Here is a 24,276-nt window from a genome sequence, read left to right on the forward strand (position 1 = left end):
TAGCTGACCTTATGTAGACTGAATGCTGGGAACACACTACCACCTGCTCCCCAACATAACAAGCCCTTGATCCCTAGATAGGAGTTTGGATAAGTGCTCTCTAGGGAACATGACCAGTCTCCGAAGAAAGTGCTAAAGATACTAGGAACTCCCAGAGAAATGACTTGTTCAGATCAACCTGTGGTAAAAATCAAAGTTAATAAGTTCCTGTAATGAACTAAAAAATTTCAGCCACTCCTTAGTCTTTCCTACTTCATTTATGAAGAGGCACCCAGGGTTTACTCAATATCTGAGAAAAAGTCCCCATACAAAAATAGAGAACAAAAGCAACTCAAAGAAACCAAGGAAAAGAATATTCTTAACACTATCAAAATTATTTTCTCAGATATAAGGCAAGATACTATATCCAGGCAAAAATAATAGGATGCCAAAACAAAGGAACTCTTAGTAAACAACAACAACAACAAAGAACCTTAGAAACGATCCCAGAAATGAAAACCTTAATAAGAGGTTTGGGGCTGGGGTTGTGGCTCAAGCGGTAGCGCTCTCTCGCCTGGCAGGCGTGCGGGCCGGGTTCGATCCTCAGCACCACATACAAACACAAAGATGTTGTGTCCGCCGAAAAACTAAAACAAACAAACAAACAAACAAACAAACAAAAAAAAACAAATAAATATTAAAATTAAAAAAAAAATAAGAGGTTTGGATGATGATGTTAACCAAATGCCTAAATAGTTGAACAAAAAAAGAGACAACAGGGAAAATGAAAGCAGAAAAGCACCTCCTGCCAAACAAATAAATAAAAAGAAAAAATAATTAATAAAGTCATTCCAGAATGAAAAAAAAAATTAAGACATGAAAATCTGAAAAAAGTTGCTTTTTAGGCACTGATTAGGAATTTGTGGGGGGACATACATCATCAACAAGGGACGGAAAACTGAGAGAGAGGAGGACACAGGTGCCAAAGGCATTTGAGACACAGTGGGAGCCAGAGACAATGGAGAAGGACATCACTGTGTGACACAGGGCAGCAGGTGGGGTGGGACTCAGCTGAAGTGGGATGAGTGTGAAGCAAGGGATGGGCATGCTGGCAGCTGTCATTATTTGCCTTCCGTCATCAAACCATTTTTTAATATGAGAAAAGTATTAGAGTTTTATATTCTGATATAATGGGGTACATTTAAACAGACAAAACTGTAATAACCTCTGAGCTGATAATTCAATGTAGAAGAAAATGAAACTTAAAAGGTAATGGCTATGCAGTAGGTGTAAGAGCGGCTCACTGAGCTAAAAGAAGGATAGAGGTTTCCAGGATGGGTTCCCAAGAATGGTCACATGAAACTTGTTGGTTTCGGATGCAATGAACCCTGAGGAGATTTAACTGAGAGATTATTGGGATATGAGAGAATTATGAAAACAACAATAACTACAAATGAGGTATTATTAGTATACTACAAGAAAAGCAAAAGGTAAATGATTGTCGTACAATGCAACACATATATATAAGACAGACATTGCATTCTGACTTATTAAAAATTATTGTATCTTATATTGAAAGGATGGGAGAATCTTCAGAATGAAAACAGTAAAAAAAGGGCTAAATTCTAAGTGACAAGAGTAGGGAGTAAATATATAATGTTCAAAATTGATTAATTAGGAATTAATACTATACACATTATTAGAAAAATATAGAGATATGTAAATATCAGAAGAAATAACTAAAACAATAGACAGTTGCCTCTGGAAAGGAAGTCTGTGATAGAGTGGGAGAGCTGAGAAATTAAGCCATCATATTCTGTTATAAAGGGTTTATATTATTTGACATTTTATTTATTTATTTATTTATTTATTTTTAATTATTTAATTTTATTTACTTTTAAAAGCTTGAACAGATAACATGTATATATATATTTGCATACAACAAGATGTTTTGGATCATGTATATATTGAGAAATTGTTAAATCTAATTAAATGCACTGTCATTTTTGTGGTACAAAACACTTAATATTGGGCTGGGGTTATGGCTCAGTGGTAGAGTGCTTGCCTAGCACATGTGAGGCGCTGGGTTCAATCCTTAGCACCATGTAAAAAGAAATAAATAAAATAAAAGGTATTGTGTCAATCTACAACTAAAAAATTTAAAAATACCCACTTAATATCCACTCTCTTTGCATTTTTCAAGAATACAGTGTGTCATCAGTAACTACATTCATCTTTCTGTAACTAGAGCTGTTGATTTAGTTCTTCTTGTCTAGCTGTAATTATATGTATGTCCTGTGACTTACCTTTCCCCATATCTGTCTCTGGCAACCATCATGTTACTCTGTATTTCTATGGGTTCAACATTTTTAGATTCCACATTATGAGCAAGATCTCTCTTTATCTGGCTTATTTCACTTAACATATAGTCCTCTAGGCTTATCCCTGTTGCTGCAACTGGCTGACTAGTACTCCATTGTGTATGAAGAGTACATTTTCTTTATTCATTCATCATTGTTGGTCACTTAAGTTTATTACTCATCATGGCTATTGTGAAAAATTCTGCAATGAACATGGGCACGAACATATCTTTCTACATATTGATTTCATTTATTTTGGGCTTGTATCCAGTAATAGGATTGCTGGATCATAAGGTAGGTCTATTTTTAGTATTCTGAGGAACCTTCATACTGTTTTCCTTGATGGCTGTTCTAATTTGCATCTCCACCAACAGTGTATAATAATTACATTCTCACCAACATTTTTTATCTTTTTTTTTTCTTGATACTATTCTAACTGAAGAGAGAGGAGATATCTCATTGTCATTTTGCTTTGCATTTCACTGATGATTAGTGATGTTGATTTTTATTGTGTTTGTTCTCAGGTTTGCCAATTAGCAACATTCAGAAATACTAATTCACACTAATGAGGGGATCTATTATGTAAGATAGTACTGCACTTGAGCGTTTTCTCTTAAAGATCAAAGATGCTGTTTAGGGATAATTCATGCATCCTCAGCATCTTAAATTATGTTAATTATGATATGAATTTCTCTAAGCTTCTCTATTAAAGATTGTCAATTAACCTCACTGGCTAGCAGAAATGCTGGCAAAATTTCATGGAATAGTTCTTGGCGCTTAATTAAAAGGAGTCTTTCTGCTTTGATTGATGATATGAAGCACTAGAGAGTTTTCAAAAACAATTAATATGGTCCCTACTGTTAAAATTGCTGATCATACCATAAAAATGGCTTAGTAAATGCCATTAGCATAAAAGGTAAAAATATAAAAATTTTGTTTTCTTTTTCATTGTATGTTACTATATTCTTTATCTTTATTCAAATGGAACACTAACTAGTTTTTATATGTTCTTTAAAAATTGTTACAAATTAAGCTATACAGGAATTTCATTATTTTCTTAAAATCACTCCAATATCTTCATAGAATATCTCAGCATTCCATGGTTCACCAATAATTTTACTAATACACTCTCTGACTCAGTAATGCAGCTCAGTCCTGACTGGGCTTTTTATAACCCCAAAGAAATTAAAAAATATATATATATATTTAGTTGTATATGGACACAATACATTTATTTACTTACTTTTATTAATTTTTTTTTTTTATGTGGTGCCTAGGATTGAATCCAGTGCCTCATACATGCTAGGCAAGTGCTTTACTACTGAGCCACAATCCCGCCCCCCCCACAAAGAAATGTTTATGAATAAAGTTTAATTAATTGTTTCCTAAATAAGTAAATACTGAATCATTTATTTGTTCATAATCTGTTCATTATTTATTTGCTCAAAATAAATTTTTCTAAGTAACCATTATGTGTCACGCACTGTGCTATCATGTTGTAAACCAATGCTCCCTCCCAGAGTGACAGAACTATTCCTGTCACCTTTAATAAAGTCAGTTATTCCTGATAAATAGTAAGATAATGGGATATAAGAAGATAACTTCATTCTTTCTGTGATTATATGAATTATTCAATATGAAGACTTTTAAAACTCACTCTAAGGAATTAAAAAAATTAAGTTTGTATGAGCTTTTACATTTTAACCTTCCATTTGCCACAGATAGAAAGAAGAGGAAAACATGAAAACTAATTAAATTTCGGATTTCATTCATCAATGTTAGTGTAGAAATTAACATTAATAAATAATAATTGCATTCAATTTATTAAGCACCTATACTATGCTGGGCATTCTATGAGAATTTTATACATGTTATATTTCATTATTACTCACACATCCTGCTAGGTAGGTATTATTCCTGTTAGAGTGTGTGTGGGGAGAGAGAGAGAGAGAGAGAGAGAGAGAGAAAGAGCAATGAATTTAAGTCATTTGCCTTATGTTATTCAAATTAGTAGGGTTCTAGGATTTGAAACAAGTTCTGTTTTACTCTAAAACCAAGATCCTAGCCACTGTGTCTGATTAATTCAATTTTCATGAAATTTTTTGGGAATTCACAACAGTCTTAAGGCTTCCCAAATGAAACAGCTTTGTGGAAACATTTTTTACTCACAAACATAAAACTTTTTTTTTTTTTTTTTTTGATATTAGGGATTGAACTCCCTAGTATCAAAAACAATGATAAAGGGGCATGGATTGAGCAGATATGTCATATGCTCTTCCATTGAGCTACATCCCCAGCCCTTTTTAATTTTGATACAGGATTTCACTAAGTTGCTGAGGGTCTCTCTGAGTTGCCCAGGTTGGCCTCAGACTTGTAATCCTCCTGTTTCAGCCTCCCAAGTTGCTGGGATCACAGGCATGTGCCAAGGCACCTGGCATAAGAATCAGTTTTTGTAGATTTTATAGTTTTATTTGCAAATTGTTTTAGTCAGCTATTTCATCACTGTGACTAAAAGATATAACCAGAACTATTTTAGGGGAGAAAAAGTTTATTTGAGGGTTTACAGTTTCAGAGGTCTCAGTCCATGGACAGCATGGCTCCATTCCTTGGCACTCAAGGTGAAGTGGAATAACATGGCAGAAGAGGGTGGCATAGGGAAGCAGCTCACATGTTGATCAGAAGAGAGAGAGAGAGAGAGAGAGAGAGAGAGAGAGAGGTGTCCACTTGCTAGATACAAATGTATACCCCAAAGCTATACTCCAAATTCTACCTCCTGCAGCCACACTCTATCACTTTAGTTACCACTGAGTTAATCCGTATCAGGGGATTAATTCACTGATCGGGTTAACACTCTCACAACCCAATCACTTCTCCTCTGAACCTTCTTGCACTGTCTCACACATGAGAAATTGGGGGCCAACTCACATCCTAACCATAACAAATCATCAAGGTGTTTGTAACAAAAGCAAAGGTAAAAGATGGTCTAGAAGGACCATCTTTATTAGAAGAAATGTCGAGGAAATCCTGGCAAAGTGGCCAACTCCATTGGGACCACTACAACAGTTGTTGCTCCAAAGTCTGAGCATCATATGACAGCCCCTCACACGGTCAGTGATGGGCTAGATCACACTAGAAGACATCAATAACTTTTGCCATTCTAAACTTAGACATTTACCATTTTACACTTAAAAATTTCAGAATGTTTTGCCACAGCAGAAATACTCTGAGTCAATGGCAAATGACTTACAGGGTCTTATTTACTCCTATCTTTAGAGGCATGAGATCTGTTTCCTTTGAATCACATTCAAAGATACCCAGCCTTAATCAAAGTAGTCATGCTTTATAATGTATCCCCCTCCAAAAAACAAAAACAAAAACAAAACAAAAAACACTGTGGAATCACAAATCGACATTATTCTTTCATCAGCTCTCTTGAGGAATTCTAAATAGATCAGATGATTTTTCTCAACCTTAAAATCTTATTAGACTAATATGATACTGCCGGGAAATGCCAACATATCAACCCTGATATCATTTGAACCAGCTTCACCAGGCATGGTAACAAAACTGTTGCTTTAAAAAAATAACAGGAGGGCTGAAGATATAGCTCAGTGACAGAGCACTTGCCTTGCACGTATAAAGCTCTGGGTTCAATTCCTAGTACCACAACAAAACAATAACAATAACAACAAAAAGGAAATTACTGGTTTATTACTTAATTGGCACATGAAGGGTAAACAGTGATAAAGGGGCATGGATTGAGCAGATATGCCACATTTATTGCAAAAGAAGACAAATTGTTCCATAACACTACATATATAGTGGATTTACATCAACGTTCATTCATTCATTGATGTAAATTATGCAAAAAAAAAAAAGATGCAAAGCAGCATGATAGAACATAAAAATGTTTGAAATGAGACCTAAGTAATTTCAAAACTCAACTTCGGCATTAACACTGAGGTACATAGGCAAGTTATTTGCATTTTCTGAATCTTAATTTCCTTATCTGCTAAATGGCTATGTGACTATTACATGAACCAGTAGAAAATGTCTAGTAAATTCCTGGAAGACACTAGTTGCTCACGGTGCTATTTTCCTTCTCAGGCTCTGAAAGTAAAGGGAATTTTCAGGGAGGACTACAAAATATATCTGATCAAAAATTAAAAAAATAAATAAATAAAAAGGGTTGGGGATGTAACTCAGTGGAAGAAAGAGCCTGGGTTCAATCCCTGTCTTCATAGAACAAGTAGGATTTGAAAATACAAAAAGTGAGTCAGCTGCATATGACTGGCCAAGGTACCTGTAGTTCCTCTCCTGTTTTCTTGTTTCTCATCCTTTGCATTAGGGTTGTCCGTGTCATTTGCTCTGTACAACAGGATCCTTTGGACTGTGTACTGTGACTGAGCCTGAGCTTCAAGAATCTTTGCAGGCTCCATCTGTACTGCTCTTAGAAACCCACCCTCCGTGTGAACCAGTCCAGCCTGATGGAAGGTGAAGAGAGAACATGTGGAGGAGAGATGAGTAATCCCACCAGAGGCTCCTTTAGGCCAGGCAGCCCCCAGTCAGCTCAGCAGCTGATCACAGACTGTGAGTGAGTACAGCCAAGATCAGAAGAATTGCTTAATAGAATTGCAGGCTAAATGAATGGTTGCTGTTTTAAGCCACTAAATCCGGGGGTGGGTGGGGGGAGTTTGTTATGCAGGAGCAGACAATTGATAAGAATGTGAGGAGATATGGGGCCATGATATTTTTCAGCCAAAACAAAATCATGGGAACAGAGGTTTGAAACAATTTTGGAAATGATTAGTTACCAATTCCAATGGAATGATGTGATGCACCAGTTGCTACTGCTCTAGTTGAATGAAAGATGCAAATCATTCACTAGTGGGGATTGAGGGTTTCATGTGCAAATGATTCTTTGCAACTGGAGGTACAGAGATTAATTTTCCCCAGGCAGTATTTTCTGAGTTTTCTATATTTTTGGACTCAGGGAACTGTTTTGTGCTGTGCATGGCAACAGAGGAAAAAGATGATGGCAAGAGAAGGAAAAACAGGAAAAAATTAATGTTGAATATAAAATAAAAGAAATTTGGGACAAAGTTTCATACTGCAGATAGAAAAAAGCAAAGCCTGGGTTACTTGTCTTTTTCCTGTGTTAGTCGTCCATTGAAGAAAAAGGATCGTAGCCTTTACCTAACTATTTTCTTCTCCCTCTTTACCAAGTAGAGCACACCATGAATGCGATTAAATATAATTTTAAAATTGTGTCATATTGGTTTCTCTTTGTGAAGCAGAAAACTAAGTGTGCCTTTGAAGGAAATAATTTGAGACAGATGAATGAAAAATCACCATGCCGCTGAAAAGTGCCTCTCCTAAATATGGGCTAGACTCTGTGATTGTGTAATGGTTAACTTTGTGCTTATTTTGTGCAAATTTCATAGGTCACCCACAGGTTATTTCTGAAAAGTATGAAGTTTGAGGTGTGAGGAAGGTGCCTTTTGTTCTCCCCAGTGCAAAGCAATACTGTAGCTGAGGTGGGGTCCGGGCAGTAAAATTTGTAACAACACGTTCCTTGAGGTGGAGTTGTATTTACTCACTGCCCTCTAAGTGTCTAGGAAAATGCTATCCCTGAGCAGCATTTCGTAAGTACTTCTGATTTGGATTGAAATCTGCAAAGAGAGGGCTTATATAAATTTTATGAGTGGTCACTGTGGATCTCATACATCTACCTCATTGATAGGTGGGACACACTTTCACACTTCTCAGAATATTGTGGCTTAACACTAATACAGGAAAGGGAAGAAATAAAGAGGGACTACTGAGTGGTGGGAAGCAATGGGAAGCACTTTTTGTGTGTGTGTGTCAAAGTAACCTGAAACCAGGGTAATAAGAGAAGAATTTTCTCCAGTATTCCTCAGTCAATCTTTCATTCCCTCTTCCATTTCTCAGTTTGGAAGGATAAGAGATAGTGACTAAGGAAGTTATTTTCCACCAGATGAGAAGAGCAGGTTATAGGAACGGAGGCCTGGAAGAAAATTTCTTAGGTTATCTGGTTTGATCTCAGAATGGGTCTACAAGTTCTTGACGATTGGCTTGAATGCTTCCAATCATGGAACTCATTCCATTGGTGTGGAGGTCTCTGATTGCTAGACCATCATTATATTGCACTAAAAATTGATACCACACAGCTCTTGGTTCTGGTTCTACCCTTTGAAGTTACCCAGAATTACCTTTAGCCTCTTGATGTATTTGAAAGGGGGCCGTACATTGTTCAAGAAATAGTGCTGGCTTAGAAGTTAGAACACCTTGGTTTTGCAACTGAGTTTCTAGTTTCCCACTGCCTCATTTAATTTAACTTATTTATTTATATTGCACTCATCCTATGCTCAATATTTTGTTAACATTACTTTTCAAAGGGGCAACTAACAGTCAAATATAATCATATAGCTATTATACGATCCAAGTTGAGGACCAGGGAGTGAATTGATTTTTTTTTTTTCTGATAGAATAGAAAAGATATTGGACATGAGGTCACAAGATTTAATGCTTCTAGAGGGAGGCAAGGTCATGGAAATATTTGAAAGGGATGAGGAGCTGATGGTTAGGGTTCCTGGAAAACAACAGGTAATGTGGACATTTGCAACTTGAGATATATAGGATCACAGGGCATTTGTGGTAGTCTCTAAGATGGCCCCCAATGATCCCCACCTTCTAGCATTTTCCCCTTGGATAGTCTCTTACACTGTGTCAGGGTTGGTTGTGTGATCAACTCCATGTGGAAGGAGTGCTGGTGGAACACTTCCAAGGCGGGGTTGTAAAAGACCAACTTCTCTCTGGGATACTCTATCTCTCACTTGGGGGAAGCCAGGTGCATGTTGTGTGAACACTCAGGCAACTTACTGAGTGGCTGATGCAGTGAAGAAATGAGTCCTGCTAGCAAATGCTCAAGTGAACTTGGAAACAGACCCTCTCTCAGCTCAGCCTTGAGATGACGGCACCTCCAGCCAGGAGCTTGACTGTAACCTCGTGAGAGTTTCAGCCATAGTCACTCAGCTAAAATGCTTCTGGATTCCATACACAGAAACTCTCAGACTACAAACGTGTGTGTGTGTGTGTGTGTGTGTGTGTGTGTGTGTGTGTGAAATCACTAAGTTGGGGGGATTTGTTATGTAACACTAGATAACTAATACAGCATTTGGATTCATTTTAAAGCAGCAGTATACACATGCACATATACATTTTGCCGGTGAAACAAAATAGTGAGCTCCAGTTCACAAATCTGGGTTTCTCTATAAAAGTCAAAAGGTGTGGCTTAAGGTGAAACTTGGAGGTCATTTGGGAGCTTAGCTCCTGCTAGAAGGGAGGAGGTAGATCCATTCATACTTCAAACAAGTAGCTTTTTTTTTTTTTTTTTTCTGAGATAGAGTGACACTATAGGGTGACAAGAAACACTGGGGCAGAACCTAGAGAAATCTGACAGAAGTCCTGTTCAGTAACACAAGGAGCATTTGGATGAGAGCAGAAAGCTAGGAGGAACTTCAGTCCAATCAAAACAGAAAAGATTTCCCCTGTAATGAAGAGCTAGGAATAGGGCACAAAAAGTTAGGAAGGAGCAACCTGCTGTGGTCTGAGTGCTTGCGTCCCCTCACCTCACTCCACACACGTTCATAAGTTGAAACCATCACCTCCAGGGCAAAGGCATTAAAAGGTGAGTTTTTGGGAGGTGAACAGGATATGAGGGTGGAGCTCTCATGAACGGGATTAGCACCCTTACAAAAGGGACCCACGAGGTGCCTTGCCCCTTTCAGCATGGAAAAGCGGGCCCTCACCAGATGAAGAATCTGCCAGTAGCATGATCTTGGACTTTCAGCCTCCACAATTGTGAGAAGTGTTTGCTGTTTATAAACCATCCAGTCTATGGTATGTTTGTTATAGCAATTCAAAGTGACAAAGACACAACCTTTCTCAGAAAATAAACACTTAGTCTTTGGAATCTGTAACTTCTCCCATCACAATATTAATAAAAGCTTCAGATCACTGGCGATGAGCTTAGGGGGCAAGAACAGTTAGGACAAGCAGGAGAGAATTAGGAGACATCTCTGAATATAGAAATGCCTGATGACCTATCAACCAAATGAAGAACCTGGACAGCTAAAACCACTACCAACAACAACCCAGAAACCAAACACCCATGGGCCAGAATTGAGACAATTCATTCAGGCAATGGTTTTAATGGTTTCCACTAATAACTTAGTGAAGAACTGAAAGCGTGAGTTAGAATCCTAAGGCATACACCTAGTGGGCTTTTGCAAAGAATTATGATCCCAAGTTGAAGTCAGAGTGAAATGTGGCATGTGAATTGTCAGAATTCAGATCCAGTCATTCTCAATAAGCCCTCTTTGTCCTTATCATTAAAGAAAACCCTCAGGTTTTGTTACAAACAAAGCTGACAGGAATGAGTACGCTCCTCGGTCAGAATCTCAGACACAGAATGTGTACAAACTGGCTAACTAGAAGCTCTAATAGAATGCTGCTTGAACTATAGGGTTTCTGTCATCACAATGTAGATTCATTATTGGGCAGTTTCAGAAAGTGCCAGGAAACAACATATAGAGAAGAAAAAAATGACAATCAAGATCTGGATGAAGTTGGGCCATCATTATGGAAAGTCAGGGAAAACATTACATGTCGTGCAGTGCTTGGCATTTTGTGGAAACATCAAAAATGTCACCTGGGAAGACTGAGAAAAGCATGAGGGAAGAAGATGTCATTGGAAAACAAACATAAAAGAAGATTATAGAAGATCAAAGCCCATGTGCATTCATCAGGCACGTGAAATGTTGATGTTTTGTGATAGATGCTGCTTGGAAGAAGATATCCAGGATTTTGAGAAGTGGATGTAGGAAACTGTCAGTCCAGATACAGCAGTTGTCAAAACAATTGCGCTAAACTGCCTCCTTTTTATCAGTATCCTCAGTGATCTTAAACTGATAGTCTCAAGCAAGGGTTTTAGTAGACCAGTGGACCCAGGACCAGGTTAAAGAAGAGAGAAAATAATGAACTGACCATATTCCAGAGGACTTGGGGGTTCTGGCACCCCACATGGTGTATTTCTACCAGCTTGCTATTTTTAGGTGAGATCTGGTTAGTTATCCTTAATGTCAAAAGGGAGAGTGACTAAGGAAAATAGGTAGAGGAACGGGTGTTGCAGGGCTGCAGAGCAGGTGGGGAACAGGCATATGAGCCAGCTTTCCTTCAGTGATGGCGATGCAGACAGGAAATGAATGTGCTGACCGCATAGGAGAAGGGATTACATGATCAAAATACTAATATTTATTTTTGTCTAGATTTTCCTTTACCTGCTGTACCCTTCTTTTAAAATTCAAGGACTTAGGCCAGTCTGTTTGTTGTCTTGTGGAAATGATGGGATGAAAGAATAAGGGGTGGGGGAAAGAAGGATTCTAAATCTGGCTTTTATGCTTTAAAATCCTAGAGATGCTTAGCACAGTGGTGCAAACCTTTTATCCCAGTGATTTGGGAAGCTGAGTTCAGGAGGATCACAAGTGTGAGGCCAGCCTGGGTAACTTGATGAGGCCTGGTCTCAAAATAAAAATAAAAAGGGCTGGGGGGTGGTGTATAGCTCAGTGTTAGAGAGCCCTTGGGTTCAATCCCTAGTACCAGGGATGGAGTGGGGGTGGAGAACTGGTGAGTTACATTTTTAAATCTATGTGTGAGTTATATTTTTAAATTTATGAACATTTCTGGAACTAACAGATGCTAATTACTCTAGAACTCTCAAGTTAATATCAAATTACTAAGCACCACAGAGTGGACCTACCTCAAGTTACCTCCTTGTCCTTCTGTATCCAAGTTACTGTATTCTTTAAGCGCTGTTCTGAAAGGCATTCCCACGTGCAGCAGGGTCTGAAGAGTATAGCTCTCCTCGATAGCAAACTAGTAACCCAGAATCTGAAAACTTTCCCCAGCTCTACCTTAGTTTCACTCATGTAGATTTTGGCTTGCTATTTCTTACTTGCAATCTGCTACCTTCCACTTGCTCATCTGTTGACAACAGCTGTCCATCTCCCACTATTACCTTTTGCATCTTGAAACAGACCTCAGATAACCTCATCATTTGCTTCCCTGCCTGGGTAAATGGACACAGACCAGCATAGCTATTATCCTGGATCTCTTCCTAGATACCTGATCAAAACAGAGAAGGGTCAACAAAAGGCCACTTCCCCAATTTGCCTAATCTTCTATCTCTGGCATCCTTTGAAGATGATGCAGTTAAGAGGTATGGCAGCTGGGGCTGCAAGACAGTGTGGAGCAGTAGCAAGGTAAAATGGCTTGCATGAGATGGAGGATCTGGACCAACTGAAGATGGAAGAGTGAAAGGTGGGCAGGAAGGAAGGGAAGAAATGAAAGATGCTGAAGGGAAATTGATGTGACTGCCTAGAGTACAACTTACAATGTGCCTGAAGGAGGGCTGGTGTGCACGGTGGGTCCTTTACATGAACACACAACTTAGCTTTAGGTCTTAGTTTCCTCATGCATAAAAGGGGGATAATAATGTCACAACTTCATGGGGGTACAGGGATAAATAAATACAGGGATAAACAAATGAGATAACAGGGAAAAAGCATTTAGAACATGCCTGTCACAGAGGATTCAATAAGTTTTATCATTATTGTTCTTATGTACTCATGATAAAATATCATTTCTGTGCTACTTAATTTCTAAAATTACACAAAGTGGCTCAAATACTTAAATATTGACTTTCTGTTTGTTATTCCAGGATATATGAACTAAAACTACCAATCACATCATATTGATCAAAATAAATTTGCTATGGTAATATCACACCAGTCCTTAAAGTTAACTTTCTTCTTTTGTCCTTTGTATCTTTCTGGTTTCCATCATCTGCCTGCTACTTTCTACTTCTCTGATAGACATGAGGGTGGAATATTAGGAGATAACTGTGTCCTTTTAAAGTGTAACATAGTAATCTCATTGAAAGTTACAACAAACAAAGAAAAGCAACATGGATATCTAATAAGCTTTTGAAAGAGCTATTAAATTACAAAATACTGCCATCTGTGGTAAAGAGTATCAGATTTAGAGGGCATTATTATATTTATAGATTAACTCTGAATTTGTTTGATTTTCCTTTATAGTATTTTTTTTTGGTTATAGGCCCATTACTTTTGAAATATAGCTTTGGTTATTAATTTACAGGCTAAACTGAATTTCCATTATTCTTTCTTTTATTCATTCAATCTCCTTGAGCATGCTAATGGGCAATGAAATGCCTAAAATATATATAAAGAAAAGAGAGAAGTAGAAGAAAAGAACTGCAGAAGTGAATGAACTAAAGGACCTAGAATAACTGGGAGTTGACTGTAGTGTTCTGTATTATTTTCTAAGGGGAGTAAGTGGATTTTAGAACTACTTAAAGCCTGGAGAGGCACTAAAAATAAAAATGTATAATTAAAGTCTACGTTTACTCGATAGCTACTTCAGTTTTTTTTTTCTTTTCTCTAAAAAAGTATTTCCAATGTTCTAAGACTCAATATCATGCTAATCAGAGGTAATGATTTTGGACTACTGGCTTAAATGAGCAGTCAGAAGCCACCATCTCCTGCAGGTGGACAGCCAGAAGGTACTCCGGCAGATCAGTAGTCAGTCCTCTCATTACTTGAGGAGCTCAGAATCCATGGAGATGGGCATCAGCCAGCGAACAGTAATTCCTTTCCAACCGAACAGAACTGCACTTGTATGAAATGATCTAGAAAGTGAGTGACAGGAGGCCTCTCCAACTTGTGAAATGGTAGAGACAAGACATCTGTTTTTATGTCTCACCTCTGAGACATCTTTGCAGATACTGGGAATACTGTGATAGATAGTGCTGACTCTATCAAGTCTTTGAAATTCTTTTTCCCTCTGTCCAAACAGTACTAGAATTCATTTTCCATGCTTAGAATCCATATTCTATAATTTTTATGTTTGAATCGGCCTACTGTAAGGATGTCACAGCAAGGAGCTGAATGTTTGCTGAAGCCGACTTTAGAATACAGACCCATTGTAATGTATAATTAATGTGTTTCTAGTACATTATGAACCCAGGGTCAGGGATGAAGACATGAATGCACCTCAGTTTACCAGGGACACTGTGATGTGGGGAACAGGAGCTCTGTCACAGGAGGCATTGTGACCTCCTTCCCCAATTCATGTGATGAAATCCTAATCCCCAGCACCTCATAATGATCCTGCATTTGAAGATAGAATATTTAAAAAGGTAATGAAGTTCAAATGAATTATTATGGTGGACCTGAATCCAATATGCTTAGTATTCTTCTAAGAAGAAGAAATATGGACACAGACAGGAAAAAGGGGAAGACTGAGGATACAGAGAGAAGGTGGCCATCTGAAAGTCAAGAAGAGAGCCTTTAGATGGGACCATTCTTCCAACACTTTGATCTTGGGCTTTTAGCTCCTAGACTGTGAGAAAATGAATTTCTGTTGTTTAAACAACCACATCTGTAGTGCTTTGCTACAAAAGTCCAAGCAAACTCATAAAACTATATTCGTAAAAGAACATGTCAAAAACTCATCTGACAATCCATGACTGCACTCAGTGCATGCTGATCCCCACCTCTACCACATGGGAGAAAATCAGCTTAAGGACGGGGGTTTGTGAGTATTGGTTGGTCCCAGGGCCCTAGAGTACAGCAGGGTGAGAGGGCAGTGTGTGCAAGGAAGAATTATTTTTTAACAACAACAACAAAATCCTTTTGCTTTCTTATTATGAAAAATTTACATGTTCATTGTAGAAATATTAGGAGATATAGATGAAGAAAATGAATAAATGGTATATAACTAGGATCTCACCTCTTCAAGATTAGTATTCATATATTGTTGTCTTTCCAGACTTTTCCCTGTAAACACACAAATCTATATGTACAATGCATACCTATATGTAAGCAAAAATGGAATAATTCATTTCTCATATCTGATATTATTACATTCTATCAATTATATTCTAGAAGTAGAGTTGGGGAGCGAGATGGGTCTAGGCTCAGACATTTGTAAAGTCTTTGATATATTTTGCTGAATTACCTTCAGAAAGGATGCACACATTTATATTCAGTGAATCTATTTCGAGTGCAGCATAAAGCCTTGTCACCAGTAACTCCATACTCAGCTGCTTAAGGGCTTTTAGCCAAATTCCAAGGAAGGAAAGTGTAGAAACTAGAGGACACTGAAAATCTCTGCCACCAGTGACTCAGGACATTCCAAGTGGCTTGATGGAGGAGTGTCCAGTGTTGAAGGAGGAGGCATTTCCCACCTTAGCAAAGCAACAGGTGGAGGCACAGCATGGCAGGATCAGCATGTACAGAAGTTGAGGTGGGAGCCACAAGCTCTGCCAGGAGGGACCACATCAGGTCAGCAGCTAGAAGTCTGGAGAGTGTAGCCCTTGTGGGGTTGTGGAGATGGAAAAGTGTGAAGAGGGGACTTGCATCACTCACTTGAGGGTGGAAGCATATCCCCAAAGATCTCTGGGTAAACTGGATGGGGCCCTGGGCTGAGGTTCCAGGGATTTCACTGCAGGGAGCCTGAGATCACTGTTGATTATGACCCTTGGTTGTTAATTTTATCCCTTGAGCCTTCAGGGCCTGGGAAAATACAGGTTATTCTAGGGAACGAGAACAGAAGGACTGATAGCCTTTGCATTTTTTATGCATTAATGGCAGATGCTATTTGATTTTGGTTCTTTGCCCAGTATAAGAGATCCCAGAGGGCACACTTAAAAGGGAAAACAAGCTAATCTTTAAATGAAAAATAAACGTTTTGTTTCATAAACATGAAAATGATGTGGCACTCAATAAAGTGTGTTAGCAAGTATACATCTGCCACGTAATATGATAAATAAAGTAGGTTAATTACGCTTGAGAGAAGAACTTGACTTTTACTTATCATTGGGAGATTTAAGGACTTTTCAGCAGGAATTTTTCTGAGGAAGAGAGGCAGTGGTCTGACCTGTGGTAGATGGAGAATGTGAGGGTGAGGAAGGGGAAGAGCACCTTCTTCATTGACTAGAAAGGTGTTGTCACACTCTGCTCATGTTTCAGGATATTCAGAGCACCAGGTTGTCCGTTAAGTCTTTGCTGGTCAGACTTAATATATGTCAGAAAGATAGCCACGCTGATCTCACAATAAATAGATTGTAGATATGAGTGAAAAATTAATAAAATCTTTTTTGGTTTTTGTTGTTGGTGGTGTTGGGGGTGGAACCTGGGGCCTCTGCCTATGCTAAGCTCTACCACTGCACTACAGATCTGTCCAGTGGCTTCTTTGAAATGCGAATTTAACTGCCAAAGTCGCTTCCAAAAGTTAACTTACGTTCTGTACGCTTGCCCAAGGCAATGAATAAATTTCCAACAAAACAAACAAGCAGTTTCTTTCTCTGGAGTGTTTCCTTCTATCTTCAAGTGGTACCATGGAGAATTAATTACTTCATAATCTCACTCACTATAGCCTATCAAATTAAAAATGGTCATGGAAAAGCAGAGCTTACCATCTATCACTGGTTTTGGCTGAGAACTTTTGAGGCGTAGCGAGGGCCGGAAGCGGGTGCGGTCATTGAAGCTCCAGCTCTTCTGCACTTTGGTGGGGCTGCCCTCGGCTGTGATGTCGGTGCTTGGGGACCTCCTGTCACCTACTGAAGCTTGTCTGCTCTTAATACTCTGGCCCCTCGGGCTAGCCATGCGCACTCGCTCCTTAAAACTTAGCTTCTGACTGTGGAGAACAGAGGCATGATTATTCCATTTCAAGCAATTTCTTTAATCTCACTTGGGTACATAATTGGATGAAATTGTATATGGTCATGTATTTCTATAGATAAAGTGTTTTCAGCAAGTAGGAACACAGAAATGTATTTTATCCTTATCGAAAATTTGAGCTTCATTTAATATGTTTGCATTTACGTGAGATCAGTCTCATTCCACAGGCATACACACCCTTCTTGGATTCATCATAGAAATGACTGTGACCAGGTACATTTTGTACACACTTACACTGGAGATAAACAAGAACTGGTTTGGAATTCACTTTAAAAACTGTCAGGTGATTTTAGCGTTAGCCTCAACTTTTAAATTAAAAAGAGTTTCATTTATTTTTTGTTTGAGAGCATATCTCTTTGTAATTTCTAAACAGTTCTACAGGAAAACAGGGATGACAGTTACATATATACCTACATTCAGCATGCATTTTTTTATTCCAGGCAAGATTATGATATCCATACATTCATGCAATCTCATAGCAGTTGGTAGCACTGCATTCACAATACTAAACATACAACACTTAACATTACATTTCTTTTATGCTTACATTCATTCGTGTGAGACAAAAAACACCAAGATAGGACAGCCTCAACATATAATGAATGAGATGACTGATTAACAGAATGAGATGTAATGTTCACTAACACAATTTCCTGCTATTAAACAGGCTATTGATTTGCTGTGGCAGCTACTGGTAAATTATATTTGTTCAAACATTCAGTTCTCTGGTCCTGGCCAGGATTAAATTGTTGTGGACGGATCAAGGAAGCATTAACAACAACAAAATCCCAGATGCATCTTCACACATTTTTTAATCAAGAGATGTGGTGTGATGTGCCGGTAAAGGTAAGGTTGAACCAAAGAGACATGAGTTTTGGAATCTCATCTCTGACATGGAGATGAAAACGGCAACATAACTAAAGGATTTTTGTGGGAATCAAAAGAACTTTTTCAGGAAGTATGCTTCCATTTTGTTTGTTTTCTTGCTTCTTTAAGTAACTGTGCTAGTTGTTAGCAGGCAAAACACTATTATCAATGTGAGAGGCCCAGGATTCAGCAGGGACTGAAGAAATAATGGGGCAATGGATCTATGGGGGAGTCACCCAGAGCAGCTCTTCTAAGTCATGCTGCAGCCCTTGTGGGGGATGAAGGCAGTGTTCTCATGGATAAGGATTATCTGAGACGAAGTGGAGGCCTTGTCTTTTCCACTTACCGCAGTGTCCACTGTCCCCAACTGCAGCATGCCAACAGCAAATGTGTTTAGTGGATATGTGTTTTATAGCTAACAAGAAACAGTAACATTTATTTTTCCATGCCTAGTTTCTTAACAAATGATATTCTAAAAATGCACTGCATTTTATGTGTGTTTACATGGAAACAAATCATTTCATGAACTGGGGTGGTCAGAGAGTTCTGGTAACAATAAACGAGTTGACCATGCAACTGACAGCTCCCTCTGAAATGCAGACACAGCAAAGTCTAGCATGACTAGCTGAAGGCACATGCAGAGAACAGGCTGGGCAGTTTTGTGATGAGGTCAGGTGAGTTCAAGAGTTCTTTACGACAGTACCATCAGTCGGAAGGTTTATCTGTACTTGACAAATGTGTGATTAAATGGTAGATTACATTAAACAAGAGCAACAATAACATCATAAAACTGCATCTTTTTATTCTCAGACTAGTTTCTCTGTGTCATCCAAAAACCTTCAATTATTTAAACAAATCCATCAAAGGGATAGTGCCCCAAAGGTCTACTTTTCTTAATTTTTTTTAATAGTAAAATTTCAGATTTTTTCTTGATTTCAACACACCTGCTCCATAATTTAAATTTATGATGATCTGGTTCAGGGACCATATGCTCCTATCTGCAACTTTATTTAGATTAGTGAAAGAAAAGCAGATGTAGCTATCAATACAGAAGTCCTCACTATAGTTGATCTTATCTTTTCTGGAACCAACAGAGGCTAATTCCTATATAAGGTTGGGTTCAGTAAATATTAAATTATTTTCTCAAACTTTCAAGATACCTCTTTCCTATGCCAACTAAATGAACAAGATACTAATAAAAGTCATGCAACTATTTAATGTGAGCCTCATTTTGTTACTTTTAAAGCATTTCAATTTCTAAAAATGTTAAAGGAAAATCCTAAAACGAAAGTACCAACATCCAATCCACCATGGTCTATTTACAATAACAAAATATTTAAAAATTGCTCTGATAAAATATATTAAAAAACTGTCCCTATGAAACACTTTGGGATTATCTCTATGGATTCATGGAAAGTGGGAACAATGTTCTCTGAATCTTAATGGATTTGAATCCATTCAAATCATTTAAAGTTGGTATAAATAAATTATGGTTGCCATTTTCCTTTTTTACTTCTAAACTACATGAATATTTGCTTAAATCTAATATTTTAGAAAATTTCAAGAACCGTTTTAAAATAAACTCAATATATTGCACAATAAATTGGAGAAAATGTAATGTTTCACTTTCTCTTTTGTCAGAATTGTCTGAAAGGTAAAAATAAGACCCTAACCCAGAACTTTTTAACTAGGCATTCATTTTCCCCCACAAGACAAAGATCTGTTCTTGTGTTCTCTCACAAAAAGCCCACTTTTATTAGTTGTTCTGCTTCATTTCCCCTTTGGAAATCAACACAGCATTTTGATTTGATGACAAACTGATTAAGTAGCTGTTATTGAAAACACACATTGATTAAAAATATAGACTCTTAATGGGTACATTAAAGTTTCCATTATTTTCCTGTTTTCTTGTGACATTTAGAAGTATCATTTTTGAGGAAGATTTATGTAACAGTATTTTTAGGAAGAATGCCAAGGATGATCCCCAGGAGACCAACAAGTAGGTCTCTTTGGAGAAAGTAACCAAAAGGTCACCATGGTCATTGATTGGACCATCTTTCTTAGTATACAATCCCACATTCCCAGCTGAAGACCGTGCTCAGGGGAGCCTGCACAACTGCTCTGGAAGGGAATTTTTCCCTCTAGAACCAGATGTACAAGTTATTCAAATAGCCCCAGCATGCAGTGAATTACCGGATGCTCCCTGCCAGGGGACTGTGTGGCATCATACCCCACAGTAATCCTCTGGGACTCAGAATGCTGTAGTTATTGTTATACTTAATTAGGGTTTTAGCCCTTCATAGGATAAGCATTCTACAATTTCTCGCCTCAGGCACAAGATGGCAACTAAGCCATAACAATTCAAGGCGTGCAGCAGCTCAGCAGTAGTCCAACCACAAGGAGGCGCCAAGGGGCTGACTGCCAGTACTATGCGGGACCCTGCCTATTCGTCCCAGTGGTGGAGAGTATCAAAGCAGGCAACAGGCAACAAGGAAAATTACAAGCGGGCTGAAAAATCTCATTCAAGAAGTCCCTAGGAGTAGTGAGTCTGTGAACAGGGCTCAGGTGGGGTGGCGGTGTAGCCTGGTCATGCACCTGAGGTTAGTTGGCATTCTCAAATCTCATGTCAATAGCTGGGATGCTGGGTACCTCTGCTTCCGTGAAGTGTACATTCTGAAGAGCTTCTGCTTATTACTACAGAACTTACTAGGAGTGAGGGAAATAGAGCAGCACATTACTAAGCATTTTACCACCAGGGAAGTGCTTAGGGATTTTTTTTCTTTCTTTTTCTAAAAACAAAGCCACTTGGCTTTATTGCGTTTTATATATAAATACATAAACTACTTAAGCAGTAAATACTATGTACTTTAATTGTGCTGCTTGAAATATATTCAATGCTTTTAATTGTTAGGTTGAAATAATTAGGTTTGAAATAGGCAATATAAATGATGGTAGTCTATGTGTTAGCATCTGTTTCATTAGAAAAGAAGAACACAGATAATTTAGAATATAGCAACCCCCCTAGTAAATATCAATACAACATAGTATAAATGATTGAGGAATAAAATACTTCAGAAATTTTAAGAATAAATATTTATAGAAATCAATGAGGTAGATAACATTAATTGCTTTGAAATGTAAAAAAAAAAAGATTTTGATTTCTGCAAAATGCCTGCAGTTAAAGATAATATAAGTAACCAACTGTCAAATAACTACATGAACAAAGACAAGAAAAGAGTCTAGGTTGCTAGTTTGAAAAAAAATTTCTTATTTTAAATCCTATGATGTTTTTAAAGAGGGAATTAATTCCTTTCGGTGAAGTGTACATTATAATATACACTATTGTACATTATAATGTACAATAAATGTGAACCGAAGGAGAGATGGTGTTGAAAAGATTTTTGTTTTAAACAATTGAACATTTTCCCAATAATGACTCAAGCTGACAGTGCTGGAAAAAATAAAGTCCAGTTTTATCGAGCTTAGTTTAACAAAACATGCAGATCATTCATTGCACACGTAAGAAAGAAAATGTAAATAATGGAAAATAAGTGCAGAAAATAAATGCAGGAGATGTGTAAGAATTTCTTCCAAAAGTGTTCTAGAGTTCTATCCTAGGAGCCACACACAGTCTCAGAACCCAATAAAACAACCATGCTGGAGCTGTTTGGACAAAGCACTCAGTGGACTATAGCACAAGATTTTCATGTAATGAAAGAATGTTATTTGTGCCTTAACTTTTAAGACATACATCTTTATAAGTCTCACAAGTACCTGTGAAAGCAGTTTATATAGTGTGCTGAGAAGTCTGAGGGGGTTCTAGTGTTGCTTTGAAAACAGCTGCTAAGGAAGACAGTGTAACTATGAAGCTGGCACCCGCCCAACCATTAGTGACTAAGCAGACAGGGTACATGGAGGCAGAGGATGGCAGGTAATCCCTCACATCTCAGATGGCATGATTTGTTCTTGTAGCATTAAAAACGCAGGTAAGAAGAGGTACAAGCCTTCTGTTACCATGTGATGCGACTCACTGACCATTATCTGATGACCTGGTCAAGGAGGAAAAAATATAGGACCTCAAGGTGAGAATCCTAGACTAAAGTGGCCAGAGAGGCTCACAGGTAAATTCCATTCTCTGAAAATGTCAATTTATACCATATAGAGAAAAACTGTTCCACTTAAAAAAATGGGTTGGAAAGATTATTAATGAGATGATTAATTTGAATAAAATCAATAAGCACATTTGCCATCTCATTATGAGATTAAAACTATTTTCATGGGAAGAAAAATAAGTACTAAAATGATGCTCAAGAAATTGTTTTCATGGTTGAAATTGAGGAAGAAGACAGCAGGGTCAGCTGAGACTAACAGTAATTTGTATCCGACCCTGTACCAAAGAGAGCTAAAAAAACATTATTTTAACTATTGCTCAGTTGAGCTATATTTAAAAAGCTTTTCTTGGGACGATGGTTTGTATTTTTTTGAAAATTTTGGATCTGTCATAAACAATATGACACTGTTTCTTAGCCTGAGATAATCACAGATGAATTTTGTTTAACTTCCTAACTTCTGTATAGAAAGACTTTTTTTTTTTTTTTTTTTTTTAAACCAGGAACACTCCAAAGCAGGGAATATAATTAAGTAAGGGTTATGTGAATGTGTTTGACCTCCATCCATTCTGCAGAGAGAAGAGCTTCTCTGTGGATGGCCCAGTCTACAGTGCTGGCTGTGAGTGTCAGGTGCTGGGGACATTCCAGGAAAAGGAAAGACTGGGCAGATCCCATGATCTGAGATATCTGAAAGTTCCTACTTGGGCTGAGACTTGTCTATTCTTTTTACCTGAATCACTATCAATAACCCAAGGGCCCCCAAGCACAGTAACAGAACTCTGCAATTGGGTGGTGCTAATTGGTTCATTTGAAATGGGTCAAGCACTAATTATCAGTATTCCTGACCCAGAGCTGCTCTTCTCTAGGGGAGAACTCTCATTATAAATGCATTTTCCTTTATGCTTATTTTGCTTGGATAAGGACAAATGTGTTATTTTATAAGATGGTGTTATTGCTATTGTCATTACAATAGTTTTTCTGCATTCATTATGCAGCATTATAAATTCCATTGCCTGTGGAGCACAAGGTGAAAGCTAAGGCAATATTAAAATAGGAGTTTCAATATGTACAAATTTTATGTGTCAATTAAAAAAATGAGAGCCTTTAGCTTAGTTCCTTCAGATTATTTCAATGTTTTTAATTGATCATCTTCTCTCTTTTTAAAAATATTTCTCATTTTCCATTTCTGTTTGTGTTTTCTCTCCTCACACGAGGTCAGTGACATTATATTACTCTATCCAAGAATTAGTAATTGAGCACATTCTCTGTATAACTTTACACAGGTGGTGCAACAGACAGTTGGAGGTAGGAGACCTAAATGTATGATGAAAGAAGGATGGAGTAAGGTATCTAGCTAAGAAGTAGTATGAGATTTGTTTTGAGGTAGTTTTGCCAGGTGTCCAATGACTGCAGGGAATTAAGAAATTTTCTAAGTCATAAACTCATTTCTGTGGTGCAGTACATATTCAAACTCATGGGTGAGTTATCTTTGACAACCTCAGTCCCAAACATGCAGAATACATTTAATTAGATACATGTGAAATTTAGGAAATTTGATTGGTAGTCTTTTTGCATTGCTGACGAGGAGACTCATGTTTGGATTAGTGAGCAGAAGCTCAATAGTGACACTTTCATCTTATCTTTTCTTTGTTGTCTTGGAAAGCTTACCGGCTAGAAGTGACCCCCACAAAGCCCTGCCATGGAGGTCACACTCATTCACTCACCTCTACAGGATTTATAAACTTCCCCTTTGGTTGTCAACAGCTCTGTTTTGGAGGATGAAAGCAAGATAGGTGATCTTACTCTCAGATAGTGCTGTAATTCATGCCAAAGGTGGTCGCTGCCCTTAGAAACTGGAGACAAATCACCCTTGGAGATAATTTGTAAGTAGATAACTCCAAAGACAAGGGAAGTTTAAAAAATATTACCAGAGAGGCTAAAATGGCTTATAGTGGCCATGATTTGTTTTGTATAATTTTTTTTCCAAGTAAATTTGTCACAATAGAAGGATGGAAAGGTCTGCACAGAACCTGGAAAAAGGGCAAATGATTAGAATTTGTCTGTTGGTCCCTTCCAGTGTTTATGCAAAGAGAGTTTTGAGACTAATGACTAGAA

The 24,276-nt window shown here is 37.8% G+C and overlaps 1 protein-coding gene across 3 annotated transcripts in view; it reads right to left on the reverse strand.

The window, feature by feature from the left end:
• Kcnq5 (potassium voltage-gated channel subfamily Q member 5) overlaps positions 1-24,276 on the reverse strand; it is a 529,894-nt gene that overhangs the window by 38,116 nt on the left and 467,502 nt on the right. For 2 of the 3 annotated variants that reach the window (XM_076858500.2, XM_076858499.2), the window contains one exon: positions 16,921-17,141. In XM_076858500.2, the coding sequence (XP_076714615.1) occupies positions 16,921-17,141 (221 nt within the window). Of the gene's footprint in view, positions 1-16,920; positions 17,142-20,701; positions 20,759-24,276 lie in introns of all 3 variants that reach the window. The other variant, XM_076858501.2, reaches the window with a different exon arrangement.

This window comes from Callospermophilus lateralis, chromosome 6, assembly GCF_048772815.1.
Source record: "Callospermophilus lateralis isolate mCalLat2 chromosome 6, mCalLat2.hap1, whole genome shotgun sequence".
Lineage (NCBI taxonomy): Eukaryota > Metazoa > Chordata > Mammalia > Rodentia > Sciuridae > Callospermophilus > Callospermophilus lateralis.